Source organism: Cucurbitaria berberidis (assembly GCF_010015615.1).
Source record: "Cucurbitaria berberidis CBS 394.84 unplaced genomic scaffold K460scaffold_4, whole genome shotgun sequence".
Lineage (NCBI taxonomy): Eukaryota > Fungi > Ascomycota > Dothideomycetes > Pleosporales > Cucurbitariaceae > Cucurbitaria > Cucurbitaria berberidis.
In genome coordinates, this window is record NW_024468938.1 from 4,423,431 (window position 1) to 4,435,768 (window position 12,338).

General features: G+C 51.8%; 5 protein-coding genes across 5 annotated transcripts; 4 read left to right on the forward strand and 1 right to left on the reverse strand.

Moving 5' to 3' along the window:
• The first annotated feature begins 214 nt into the window (after positions 1–214).
• On the forward strand, positions 215–624 carry K460DRAFT_161883 (uncharacterized protein). Its single transcript, XM_040926890.1, has one exon. It carries the CDS (start codon positions 330–332, stop codon positions 567–569), a length of 240 nt encoding a protein of 79 aa, XP_040786866.1. The 5' UTR covers positions 215–329; the 3' UTR covers positions 570–624.
• Positions 625–1,396: 772 nt separating this feature from the next.
• Positions 1,397–5,689, forward strand: K460DRAFT_317699 (uncharacterized protein). The gene is made up of 2 exons (XM_040930362.1): positions 1,397–1,613; positions 1,766–5,689. Exons 1-2 carry the CDS (start codon positions 1,479–1,481, stop codon positions 5,222–5,224), a joined length of 3,594 nt encoding a protein of 1,197 aa, XP_040786867.1. The 5' UTR covers positions 1,397–1,478; the 3' UTR covers positions 5,225–5,689.
• A 1,424-nt stretch (positions 5,690–7,113) lies between these two features.
• On the forward strand, positions 7,114–7,763 carry K460DRAFT_317702 (uncharacterized protein; the record flags this gene model as incomplete). The annotated part of the gene is made up of 2 exons (XM_040930363.1): positions 7,114–7,503; positions 7,560–7,763. Coding segments are annotated over exons 1-2 (582 nt in total), but the record flags the coding sequence as incomplete, so codon positions are not given.
• Positions 7,764–9,056: 1,293 nt separating this feature from the next.
• Positions 9,057–10,496, forward strand: K460DRAFT_369169 (uncharacterized protein). Its single transcript, XM_040933910.1, has 5 exons — positions 9,057–9,453; positions 9,504–9,716; positions 9,767–9,802; positions 9,862–10,017; positions 10,081–10,496. The coding sequence occupies exons 1-5, from the start codon at positions 9,102–9,104 to the stop codon at positions 10,476–10,478; spliced, it is 1,155 nt and encodes a 384-aa protein (XP_040786869.1). The 5' UTR covers positions 9,057–9,101; the 3' UTR covers positions 10,479–10,496.
• A 182-nt stretch (positions 10,497–10,678) lies between these two features.
• On the reverse strand, positions 10,679–12,260 carry K460DRAFT_357916 (uncharacterized protein; the record flags this gene model as incomplete). Its single annotated transcript, XM_040932068.1, has 2 exons — positions 10,679–12,121; positions 12,201–12,260. The coding sequence occupies 2 exons, from the start codon at positions 12,258–12,260 to the stop codon at positions 10,679–10,681; spliced, it is 1,503 nt and encodes a 500-aa protein (XP_040786870.1).
• Positions 12,261–12,338: the final 78 nt, after the last annotated feature.

Sequence of the window (12,338 nt, forward strand, 5' to 3'; positions counted from 1 at the left end):
TAATAGATACGAGCCAATTGTCCGATGTATTCTGTCCGTGTGGTGGAGGCGATAATTTTCCGGTACTCACAGAGAGGGTGGTGCGATATGTCGCAACGGCGCTAGTATATTCGTTCGAAACACTCGTCGACCCTACCCCTTTCAAGGTGCTCATGGTCTTCGGGATCGCACAAAGACCTCGGCGTAGGCTGGAATAATAAGCCACCATCACCTGACATATTTGGCTAGGAATTGACTTACTGTGAGCATATTACCTCTTCTCTCGATATTCCAGAATTTTCCCAAGCTCAAATTGAGTATAGAAGGCTTCTGATTCTGCCGGTTTCCATATGCTAGCAAGTCTTCTGACAATCTCCTTCAACGCTTGTCCGCCTCCGTCAGTGAGTTTCCCATCTAACCAGGGCGGTATCTTCTCCCGCTTGGTATCTGGTAAAGCCCATCTGCCAGCCTCCGATGCGTGTATGAGCACGTCGATATTAAGCTCCTCGACGGCTGGAAGTTGCTCTAAGAGCTTGCCAATAGCAGCAGAGGCGGCATTCGGCCGCCTCTTCGCTGTGCTCGGTGCCTAGCCTTTCGTCCAGGATACTGCTCATAGGCTTTCGTATCTGACAATATATCTCTGTCGAGAAGCCGGGTATGTTGTTCTCCTATCGTAGCTGCTTGCAAGTTGCGATAATATTCACCGGAGGACGTGAGGGCAAATACAGTCGAGTGTCAACGTACGCCTATTCAGTCCCAACACTTTAGCAACGGTGTGCTCTTGTCTGAACCGTGATAGTTCGCAAACTCAGTAGGGTAATCAGGCCCGTGTCTTGCGATGGGAATGTTTGAGAGAGGTTGTGGGTCAGGAACTGTTTGGTAGTAAACAACCTTGGACGCCGGCAGTCGCGACGCAGGGGGTGTGCACAAGCTTTGTTGAATGAGTCGCATCGTGCATGGAAGTGGAAGCTTGCGGCTCACGGCTGGCGACAGTAAGAAGACTGCGTCATGTCCAATGCTACAGCTATCTGGTCTTCTATTCTGGCTTCTATCTTGTCTTCTATCCTGTCTTCTATCCATCGCTCCTATCTCGGTAGACAATGGTAATGTGATGCGATGCAATCGTCTCAGAACCGGTAGAGCCTTCGACGTACAAACGCCCAGATGCATCTCCTATTCCACTGCTATTTTCTCCGAGGCGTAGGCATAGTCACCAGGCTCGGGCCTGGTATGATTGTGGTTTGCGTGAGATGGGTATATGTGGCGCATTGGCGGACAGGATCAGGATGCGGAGATCTGGGGGCGGCCATAGTTCGCCAAGCCTTGGGCGGCGGGACGTGGCACCGACTGTGCATGCAGGTGGGCGGGGCAGGGCAGGGCCATGCCGCGTGAAGCTTCAAAGAAACCTTGTGGGCCTGGGTCGTGCCAACATACCAACACGACCAGCCAACCATTCACCTTGACTGCCCCAAAGACGTCCTCGCAGGCCGGTGGACAAGATGACAGACAATGGCAGAGCCCCGGATTCCCTAGAGCACGTCACAAATCGCAGACGTACATTGCGCTCGTTCCAGGAAAGACGCCCAGAACGCGACGCAAGCGACAATGAGGCTGCTGCAAACCCCCCAGCGACGGTACGTTCACCTCCAGAAACAAGCGTCCCAGCTTTCGTATTGTACTGCAGGAGCCAACCTGTGTGTGCGCCTGCCTCCAACAAACATTCATTGGCAGGCAATGAGCAGCACGGCTACCATCACTTCCACGACCATCAACTTACTTTACCCAGCAGCTTCCGTCGCCTCCCCTCCGCCGTATCATTCGCCCTCCTCAAGCTGGTAACCTTGCCGACTGGGACGTCGACCAAACCACGGCTCACCCACTCTTCGGCTTTCAGGCCTCTGAACACGCCTCCACCACTATACCCTCCGCTACAGACTCGCCTCCACCTGGGCCGCAATCCAGCAGGGGCTTCATCCCCCGTGCTCGCCGAAGGGACCCCAGGGACTTGGCCACTGGCTCGGGCTGGAGCAGCAGAACACGGACGAGACGTGGTAGTTTAGGCAGTGACGGTATACCAACTGAGACGTCGGTTGATCATCAATTCGCCGATGCGCTAGAGCACGAGCTGCTAGGAAACGAAGCCCCTCAGGAATACTCCGAGGAAGAACCAGACGAAGCGTCAACCGCGCGACCATCCTTGGACGATTTGGACCTCTTCCGACTTGCGCGTGCCATGTCGCGCACGGGCGCATCTCAGGCTGCATTAGACGATATTGTCCTCCATCGCATCATGCCCGGCGCTACGAAGCGTCCTCGGGATAAGTTCGAGGCCACAGACGGAAAGGACATCACCAAAATACTGGAAAACAAGGGCGCTGTAGCGGTGGTGTTGTATGACACCTCTACTCCAAATCCAGAAGCGAATGATATCTGGCCAGAATGTCGTAGCTCAGCAAAGCTCCCAGCCTGCTATGTTTTGTTTGATCGGTCTAAACAAATCCTACCGGAGTCCAAGTCGAAACGACGTGCGCCAAATCCTTCTAGGAGGGTAACAAGGTCGCAACTTAATAGTGATAGCGCAGACGAGTACCTCTTAGACGCCCCAGCTGGTCGCCCTGAATGGAAGCTGCCAGTAGAGCTCGTGGAGTTGATCGCTTGCCACCTCAATCGAGACGACATCAAGTCTTTGCGCCTAGTAAGCCGCGAGCTGAACCACTACGTCTCTCAGGTCATCTTCAAGACCGTCGTAGTTCCCTTTAATACAGAGATCTATGGCATGCTTGGACAAGAGCCAAAGCCCGACCTCAAGGGAAAGAAGCGAGTAAAGGTGGAGAATCCAGGGTATCCTTGGACGAATGCCACCAGAGACGAGGTATATAATGGCCACGGCCTGGACGTATTCCGAGGATTCGGGAAACATATTCTGAGGTATGGAATGAGCTTCGAAGTCAACGAGGATTCACTTGCAACCCCCCCGGCAAAGTCACTCACAGAACAGAAGACCAGCTTCTGGGGAAATTACGATTGGCCATTTGAAGAGTATAGGAGATTCGCTACTGTCGCTGGCCTTGAATTCGCTGCCGATGAAACACCACGAATGAAGATAGCATTCTCAGAGCTGAATAGGGTAAAGGAACTTGCCTTGTCTGTCGACAGTGGCCTCGGATGGCTGAATGGCCCGGATCGATCCATCCGTGCGCGAATCCTGCAGAGGCCCCAGCAAGTTTTCGGTTCACCAAAAGACGTTCCGGATCGCCGATCGCAGGCCCAGCAAGAGCTTTGGCGTCATATAGAAGCATGCCATGAAAGCAACGGTAGCGACGTTAGGCTGGCAACACTGTACAGATTGGATGGGCAGCGCCCCATGTCTGAGCTCAAGGAAGCCAGCATGGTGACTGAAGAACAGCCAGATATGCCGTACTTGGACCCACGCCTCATACATGAAGCGACTCCCCACGACACCGCCGACCTACAGATACCTACCTCTTTCGATGACCCAGATGTTCTTGGACGTTTTGTGTTGACGCCATCATCTTCGGGTAGTGGTACTGGTGTGTTGTTTTCGTCGATCAAGCCTCCAACCGATGCTGGACAACTCATAGGCCCAATCATACCAGCCAATCTCACAGAAGCTCAGAAAGAGTGGTTGCTAGAGACGGAGTGGGCTCAGCGAGCTTTCATGTCTTCGTACATGCTCTCTGTTATCGACAATCCCGTCACTTTCAATCCTGTTCATACCTTGAAAATATCCCAGCTCTCCGCTCGTTATCTCCCACTGTTGAACCGAGCAGATTTCTGGGAGGCTCTACCAAATCTTACAGATGTCACCTTGATGGTACTCCCGGAGTGGCGAACGGTGAAGAAAGATGAAGCTGGCTTTGTCGATACACCGAATATCAATCCATCCATGGCCCTTCTCCCATTCTGTAACTTGCTTCGGAATCAAGTAGCTTGTCGTCCGAACATTCGAAATTTGACGATCGGGTGGGTGACCGGTGGAGAACATGCGGAAGGTATGCACGCGAGAAACAGACTGATAATGCCCGCTCCCTTGATGGACGTGGGTGCGTCAGAAATGCTCGTCGAGAATGATATCAATGGACTGTGGGCTAACCTGCTTCACTTCCGCCATGTGGACCGACTCACCTTGGAAAACTGCTGGATCACACCACCAGCCATGGTGCAGTTCGTCAAGATACACGATGTGCATAGCATGAAACATTTGGTGCTAGACTCGGTATCCCTTACCGCTATGTTGCGACCTAACGAGATCGCGAATCAAGCGGTGCAGCAAGTAGCCGCGCTCAATCCGCCTGCCGCCGGCCTTCTTGGAGCCGGGATGCTTTGGAACGCACTGCATAATAACGGCGGTGCTCAGATGCTGCCGAATCAACAGCAATTTTTTCAGGTCTATATGCAGACGCTTCAGGTGCAGCTGCAACAGCTACAAGCAAATGCTGGAGGTGTTCAACAACAAACCCAGATTGTGGCTCTTACAGCTCTCCAGAACCAATTGCAACAACAAATTGCGCAGCTCCAGGCACAGAACCACAATAATCAGCTCCAAGTCCAACCCCAGGGCCAAGGAGTAAATCAGGCAATACAGCATCAGCAGGCTCAACCGCAGCCCAACTTCAACCACGCTTTTGTCACGTTTATGCAACAGACGCAGCATCACATCCCTGCTGTTCAGCCCCCGCATGTGCCCGGGAACGCCCAACCTCAGGCTGACCCTCAGGCTGACCCTCAATCTGTCCTCAAAATGCAGCCTCGTGAAGGCTCCTGGATGAACATCATTGACATTATCTCGCCCGGCACCAATCTTTCTGATTTCGATTCCGAGCATTCGCAAGCTGATGCGGAGCGTAGCACCTCGCTGCAATCCATCGAGTTCATCTCTTGTGGCTATGCGAGGCTTCCGTATGCGCCGTTCAGCCAGACGGCCATCGAGGCGGATAACGGTCTCGCAGCCATACTCCGAAGTCCCGTCTTGACCAAACGATATCAAGCGCTTGCGCCCGCTATGTTGAGTGCCAAATGGCCTCACTTGGGCGTGATTGTGCAAGAAGTCGATTCTGCAGAGCTCGCTGCACTCGATGCAGGCTGGAATCTAAGGACGGGTTGGAAGGACGCCGAGGAGGCGAGGGCTGTAGAGTTTGACGGACTCTTATCAGGGGGTACCGGCCGCTTCACTGGCAAAGTTCAAGCATCAGATCGTGTGGCCGAGGGTTCTTCTGCGAGTTAGTAGAGTACCTTTGTGCCTTGTGATCTTCTGCTGACTTTTGTCCGTAGACAGTGAGAGCCTCATTGTCAGATTGGAGAGGTGGGACTTGCGGAACTAGGTTTTCTCGCGAGGGTTCGATTCACTGGTTAGGCGATGCTCGGAAGTGTGCCGATGAATTCTGGGATTTTCAGACGGTTGCTTCATGCTGATAATGTCATGGTATTCCATGACGGTGCGCTTCTTGCGCGGTTGGCAACATTCTTGCGATAACTTGGCTTCCAAGCCGCCAAACGGCGAATGGCCCGTCTAGGCCTCGATCATTTCTGTTGAAGGAAGGCAAGGAATGTCTCGCGGATATACGGAAGCTCGCCTTTTTTCTGGGCGAATATAAGTAGCCTACACTTCACTGACAAGTGTGTCGTTTGTATCAATAGATGAATAGATGATAATAATACTCAGGTTCTCTGATCTGGTATTGATTCGGACTCGTAGTCACGGACGATGAAAGTGGAGAAGTATCATCCCCAATATTGAAACTACCTCGCCCCAAGCTACTGCCTCCTGGATGGGATGCCAAGGCACAAGTACCACCGACGTATGTCGGCGAGCTGTTCAATGTGCCAAGCATCTTGTCATTGCGGATAGCTGGAGATCATGCGCTAATGAAATGTGCTTTAGGGTGCTGATTTTGTTGTGGGTTAAATAGCCAAGGCTAACCCATCATCAACTGCCGGTATTTCTTGTGGTGTTCTAAGGCAAATATGAAGTGCAATCTTGGCATCGCTCCTAAACTCGAATCGAGAAGCTAAAAAGCCTCTTTCCGCTAGGGTCGATTTGAGAGTCCGCTGGGTTCGGAGTCTTGGCGAGCGTGGATATGATGATGTCATTCCGCTAGAGGTCGAAAATTACGCCTCTAGCACACATTTCGTCCGTTTGCTTCACACATTTCTGGACACGACGAAGTGCTCACTTCATTAGAAATTCACTGCGTTGATTCCTAGGTTGTCAAGATAATTAAGCCAATTTCCCACGCCTATACAGATTGACACTTCCGTCGCAAGATATCCTGCTCACCTGCTCCACTGTTGCGCTGCGCCCTTCACTTTCCGCGCACTTGAAGTTGTTCGCAAAGATCTAACATATAGTAGCGCCTTGGCCCTCTTCCCCTTTGTCCTTTACACAGCCACTCTCAAAAGCACATCATGCCCCAATACGGAAGTCTTAGTGAAGGCTAACCCCACTTGAGAACTTTGGTGTTGTTACGGAACTTAAGCTATCCGTACTAGGCTTTCTAGGCGATATCTTGGGAGCAATAATAGCTTGAACACACTCAAGTTTCCACTGCTCTGTATGGTCAATGCCGATACCAAGACGAAGGGCTGCCTCTTCACGGCATCATTTTCAGTGCTCTCACTGGATGACTACACCATATCGCCTGAGTGGAGTCTTCCCGCTCACTGACTTGGGGTTCAGATTTACGCAGATTAGGCCGCATCTCTTCCCGCCTAGGCATTCTAACTTCTCTGAGTCGGCTTTCCAAGGACGCCAGCCTCGAATTTGTCACTCCTCGCACAAAGTCCTTATTCTTTTGCTCTGGTAAGCTCCATTTTAAACCCAAATGGTGGACTTGGCTACCTAAACCTGTGGTATGCCACCGAACACCGAAATGTATGCCCAAGAGTTTGCTAGCGATCTATTCCTATATTGTTCGGTAGAGCGATGTCATCGCACTGAGGGTCAAAGAAAGAGACGGGAGCCCAGGTTGATAGGGGACTCGTAAATGTATAAAGAGATCGCGGGGGTACACCTGAAATTATTATTCATCACCGGCCTCAACTCCTTCACTTTACTATCAACATCCACTACCTAAATCCATTACCACATCCAACAATCACTTCACAATGCATTTCACCATACCAGCCATGCTCGCCTTGAGCGCAGTTGCTATTGCCGCTCCTACTGCCGACAAGGGTCAGGGCAACAAGTACCAGAAGGAGTGCAAGAAAGACTGGGACAACAAGTGGAAGAACGACGAGTGGAAGAAGACCGAGAAGCTCTTCTACTTCGACGCCGAATACGTCGTCAAGGCCACCCCCGACCAGGTCATCTCCACAGCCGGTGCCCCCACCCCTGGCCAGCCAGGCGCAAAGGGTATCTTCAAGTATGGCATCAACATCAAGGAGAACACCATCTGCTACAACATCACCCTCAGCGGTGTCACTGGCAACTACCAGTCCCCCGCCGTCACCGCCACTCACATCCACGAGGCTATCAAGGGCAAGGCTGGACCTCCCCGTCTGGTATGTTGCCCCCTATTACAATGCTGAGTGAGAATCGGACGCTAATTTTACGATAGGCTTTCCCCAACCCCACTGGATCTGATGACCGCCGTACCTCGTACGGCTGCCTGAAGGGTCCCTTCTTCGTCGGCACCAACAGCACCCAGGGAGCCGACAACGCTGCTGGCTTCCACGTCCGACAGATCGTCGCCAACCCCAGCGGTTTCTTCACTGATACCCACACCTCGCAGTTCACCCAGGGTGCTGTCCGCGGTCAGCTTGCTTAGGCAAAGATAATACTTGTTTGAGTAGTGAGTCGGGCGAAGGGAGGTGTTTAATTGAGATGACTGTAGGACGACTTTGGGTCCTTAATAAGCTTGCTGTCTGATCAAGCGTTGTATATAATGTGGAATAATAATTGGTTGCTACTCGTATTTTGATGCTCTCGTCTTGTCTTCACTTTTTGAGCCATGTGACCACCATGCCGCACCCAACAACTAGAAGCTCTATTAGAGGCACCTCGACCACCTTCACAGGGGCTGATTCGGGTTCCGTACACACCGGTCTCGGGCACCAAGGCCAGGGTTAGTCATCATTGAGCCCTAGCATGACGAGAGGGGAAGCCTAGGTCTAACAGGTCTTGCTGCGGATAAGCGTTTAAGCTAAGGGCATTTGAAGCTTGAAAGATGACCCAAGTCATGCGATGCCGAGGAATAATCAGTCAATACCCTTGCACCAGATCTCACTCTTAGTTTAATGTAGCAACCAATGTAGAGATACACCATACTCTATCAAGGTGGACCATAGTTGGCGACCGTCTCGAAGCCTATCCTGGAAGAATCAATGTAATCACAAACATCTCCGCACTCAAAGTACTTTCACAGAACCAGCGATAGCTCAACTAGGGCGTAGGCGCTTTGAAATCCTCTTATCAAGGTGGAGTAAAGATACTTGGTATAATCAACAAGGCTAGTACACATACCTGTGGTGTTAGCGCCTTCCCCTATACTAAAGTCATTAGGTTTGGAGAGTGTGAACATCTGAGTTGAGAAGCTGTATGATATAACGCACTTCAGCTAGGGAGACACTAACTGTGATCAGCAGCAGCGATTATCTCATGAATTAGACGCTCCATGCACGGACTACACTATTAATCCTCCGCAAAGATCCAGCGGAGTCTTTGTGCGGGGCGTCTGATTCATGAGATAAGGCGGGTGGAGGAGCAATCGATAGCATGACTCGGGTGAGCCTCGCTGTCACCAACTCTCCAAAACGCTGCAAACTACAATCCAACATCACCAACATCACCAAGCCAAAGCTAGCTTCTATGCCGAAATTTCAGAACCTCCGATTGCTACCTCTATTTCTTGCAAGATATTATAATTCTTCCAGGACCCAGGTTCGAGCGCTGATGATAACCGATAACCGCATGCTCGGCGTTCTGGGCGCCGTCATCGTTCGCGGAGAAAAGAAAGGACGACTTCGACCTTCCTATTTGCGCAAAGAGCTTGGGATGGTTCAGATACTTAACATCGGAGATTCTCGGAGAAATAAAAAGCTATAAGACGTTGGTATAGCTCCATTGGCTTCAATTGACACTCCAATCCGCTTACGCCATGATGCAGCTCATCTCCTCGGTCCTCGCAGCCACGGCCGTCTTCGCTAGCGGAGTGTCTGCTGCGAACTTCACCGGCGACGTCTTGAATGGCGTTCCTGTCATCCATGATCTCAATCTCGCTGATGTCCCCGCGCAGAAAATTTCCAGGTACTATTTGCGGGCTGGAGAGCTCAATGGCGGACACCCGGTTCATATTCCCATTATGGTGGCGCGAGGAACACCGGAAAGTTTGAAGACTGGCAAGAAACTGTCGCTTTCTGCAGCTATTCACGGCGATGAGCTGAACGGTGTGCGCGTTGTGCAGCGCATCTTTGAGCAATTGGAGAGTCAAGTTGCGACCCTCAATGGCACAGGTCGGCCAAACCCCATTGCAAGAGCGTCCACCATGCTAATGCACATCTAGTGATTGGTATACCTACCGTCAACCCGATGGGAATATATCTGAATCAGCGAAACTACTTTACTGCTAGCGCAAGTGGCTTCTTCACCAACGTGAATCGCGTTTTCCCCGGAACCGCGGCTACGGATGGAGGCAGCGGCCCCCAATTATTGGCTTACAACATCTGGAACTATGTTTGGGGCAATACATCGCAAGTAGATGTGGGAATTGACCTACGTAAGAGACGACATCTTCGCGAATAACGCACAACCACTGACATTGTACAGATACACCAAGCTCCGGTGGCGAGACTTCGCTGTGGTGTAGGTAGACTCCACGTGAAGACTACATGTGCATATACTGACTTTGTACCCCTACCTAGGCTACGCTGACTTCCGCCTGCCCTATGTTGAGCGCCTCGCCAAACTTCTTCAACCCGACACCCTGAAAATCGACCCCGGCGAGCCAGGCTCTATCGAAACTACATTTGTTAAGTATAAGGTCCCCTCCATTACGGTTGAAATGGGCCAGGCCAAAGGTACGTGACATCTCCGGCAACTACATATGAAACCATCCGCTGACCGTACATCTCCACCTTAAGTCTGGAACACTAGTCTTATCGATCGCGCATTCGACTTCGTGAACCGTGTGTTAGTCGATCTCAAGATCGTCCCATCGAACTCGACCGTTGAGCCAGATCTGAGCAACGTTTACATCGCAAACGCGTTCCATGACACGACAACTCAGCACGGCGGATTCGTTGAACAGCTGGTGGATGTTGACGAGCCGGTGACGAAAGGTCAGCCTATTGCGAACGTCCGGAACGCATTTGGCGACATTTTGGAGACATTGGTCGCGCCAGAGAATGGCCGTATGTTCCAGAGTCCTCGCGATCCTAGCATCGAGCCTGGAGGCAGTGTTGGGCAAATCGCGTATAACAGCACGAATCCAAAGTGCGCGGATGGGTGTATTTTATCGGGGCCTTTGAGAAGGAGATAGGTACGAATAGCGAATGATAGTCGTAGTATTATCACTGATAGCTTCCCATGGAAGCTGACATGCTCGATGTGCTCAACGTGAGCGATAACTAATGTCACTTGCACTTTGGTAGTCGACAGCCGAAAGAGTGGTTATTTATAATCACTGCCAACGTCCGAGCGTGGTCTCAACACACTGCCTCAGGTCTCGTTGGTGTCCCCTCAGGGACGGCCTGGCGAGCTCTGCTTCATACTCGCCAGGAAGTCCCTGATCGCACTTGGCAGCATCGGATCGTGCCAGACTTTCATGACTGTAGCTTTATACTCTCTATCCACTGCGGGGTTCCTATTCATATAGAACAGCGCGTTGCCCAAGGGGAACGAGATTTGGGTCGCGCCTGACACGCCATACTTTGCTTGGAAGAAATAAGGGACCGACCTCGCTATTAGACGGGCAAAATAGCGCGGATGCGGCCGATCGGGGTGTGGGATGGAGTCATCGGTCAGTGGTTGGATGCCGGAGGCCATGTCGAGGGTCGAATAGAGGAGGAGGCCTGTTACCCAGTAGCGGACTGAGAGGCATGCAGTATCGAAATCGGGGAAGAATATAGGGGCTGATGTATCTACTCTCGTAGGCGTGTACACCTCATTCGGGTTGGCGGCGAACCATGCGTCGAGTTGGAAGTGCAACGTCCAACACTTCGCAATGGTCTGGATACGCAGCCCTTTTATCCATTTCTCGCTTGCCGGTGTGCAAGCCAGTATGTCTACCGCTTCGAGCATCTCCGGAACACCACATAGGATGTCTAGTAAGGTATCATTCGGTCTCTTCACTCTGCCGATCCAAGGCAACGTTTTCCAACGCTCCTCATTGAGCACCGTAGCTTTCCTCGTCCGAACCGCGGCGATAAGAGGCCTGAATCTTGCGTTTATGAAAAGCAAATGTGCCTCCTCGCTTTCCGCGTACGCTTCCGGACCACGGCTCACAATCAAAGCTGTCTCGCCTTGCGCATGGCTGAGCCAGCCCTTTGCCTGATCGTTCGAACTCAGTTCGGCGCCGAACAGGATCTCGAAGAGCGCCATAACGCGCGGTATAGCGAAGACGGCGTCACTTGTTGCTCTTGTAGGGTTGCGTAATGCGACTGCTGTCTCTTTGAGCGCTTTACCATATAATGACCTCCCCTGCCTGGTAAGGTCACCATCATTCGTCGACCTCCCGAGTGCAGCCGTGCCTATAGCCAACACTGCTAACTGTAGTGCTTCATCTCTAATATTGAGCAGTGGCAGCATGCCCACAAAGTGTTTGTCTTCATCATTGGTGCAGCGCGAGTCGCTAGTGGGTATGTACAGGCGGAGGAAGGCCTCAATGCTTTTCTCGCTGTAGGCAGATCTGGCGAGGGCTGGTGAGAGGACGACTGAGATGGGGCGAGACTGGTTTAGGCTACGACAGCCTATCTTATATACAGATCTGACAGGTGCTACCTGCAAGTCGCAGGATGGAAATGGCGGAGCGGAGGAATCTTGATCTCTTTCCAAGGCGGCGGTGGATATGCCCCGTCTATCAGACTCGGCGCTATGGTAGATGAACATGCGATCTAGGTCGTACCCTCCACATGTGAGACCTCGCTCTATGCACTGTCCGCATTCTGGAATTTTAAGATCGCACTGTTATAGATGCATCAGCCCTATCCTTTCCTCGAATCCAAGTACAAACATCAGCTACAACATGAAAATGGGTACTTACACCCTTCTTTCTCTTCCGGCACGTCACACACCCCTTAGAGCGGCCCGGTACGCCTACCATGTTGTCGCCTGCATGCACGGACAGTGATCTGGGCAAAGGCGAACGCAAGGCAGCGCAAAATACTCCCTTTACCGGTAT

Coding starts and splice junctions, on each gene's coding strand:
- K460DRAFT_161883 (XM_040926890.1), top strand. CDS start 330: ATGCTAGCAAGTCTTCTGACAATCTCCTTCAACGCTTGTCCGCCTCCG.
- K460DRAFT_369169 (XM_040933910.1), top strand. CDS start 9,102: ATGCAGCTCATCTCCTCGGTCCTCGCAGCCACGGCCGTCTTCGCTAGC. Junction 9,717..9,766: donor AGATGTGGGAATTGACCTAC/GTAAGAGACGAC, acceptor GACATTGTACAG/ATACACCAAGCTCCGGTGGC. Junction 10,018..10,080: donor TGAAATGGGCCAGGCCAAAG/GTACGTGACATC, acceptor CTCCACCTTAAG/TCTGGAACACTAGTCTTATC.
- K460DRAFT_317699 (XM_040930362.1), top strand. CDS start 1,479: ATGACAGACAATGGCAGAGCCCCGGATTCCCTAGAGCACGTCACAAAT. Junction 1,614..1,765: donor CTGCAAACCCCCCAGCGACG/GTACGTTCACCT, acceptor TACTTTACCCAG/CAGCTTCCGTCGCCTCCCCT.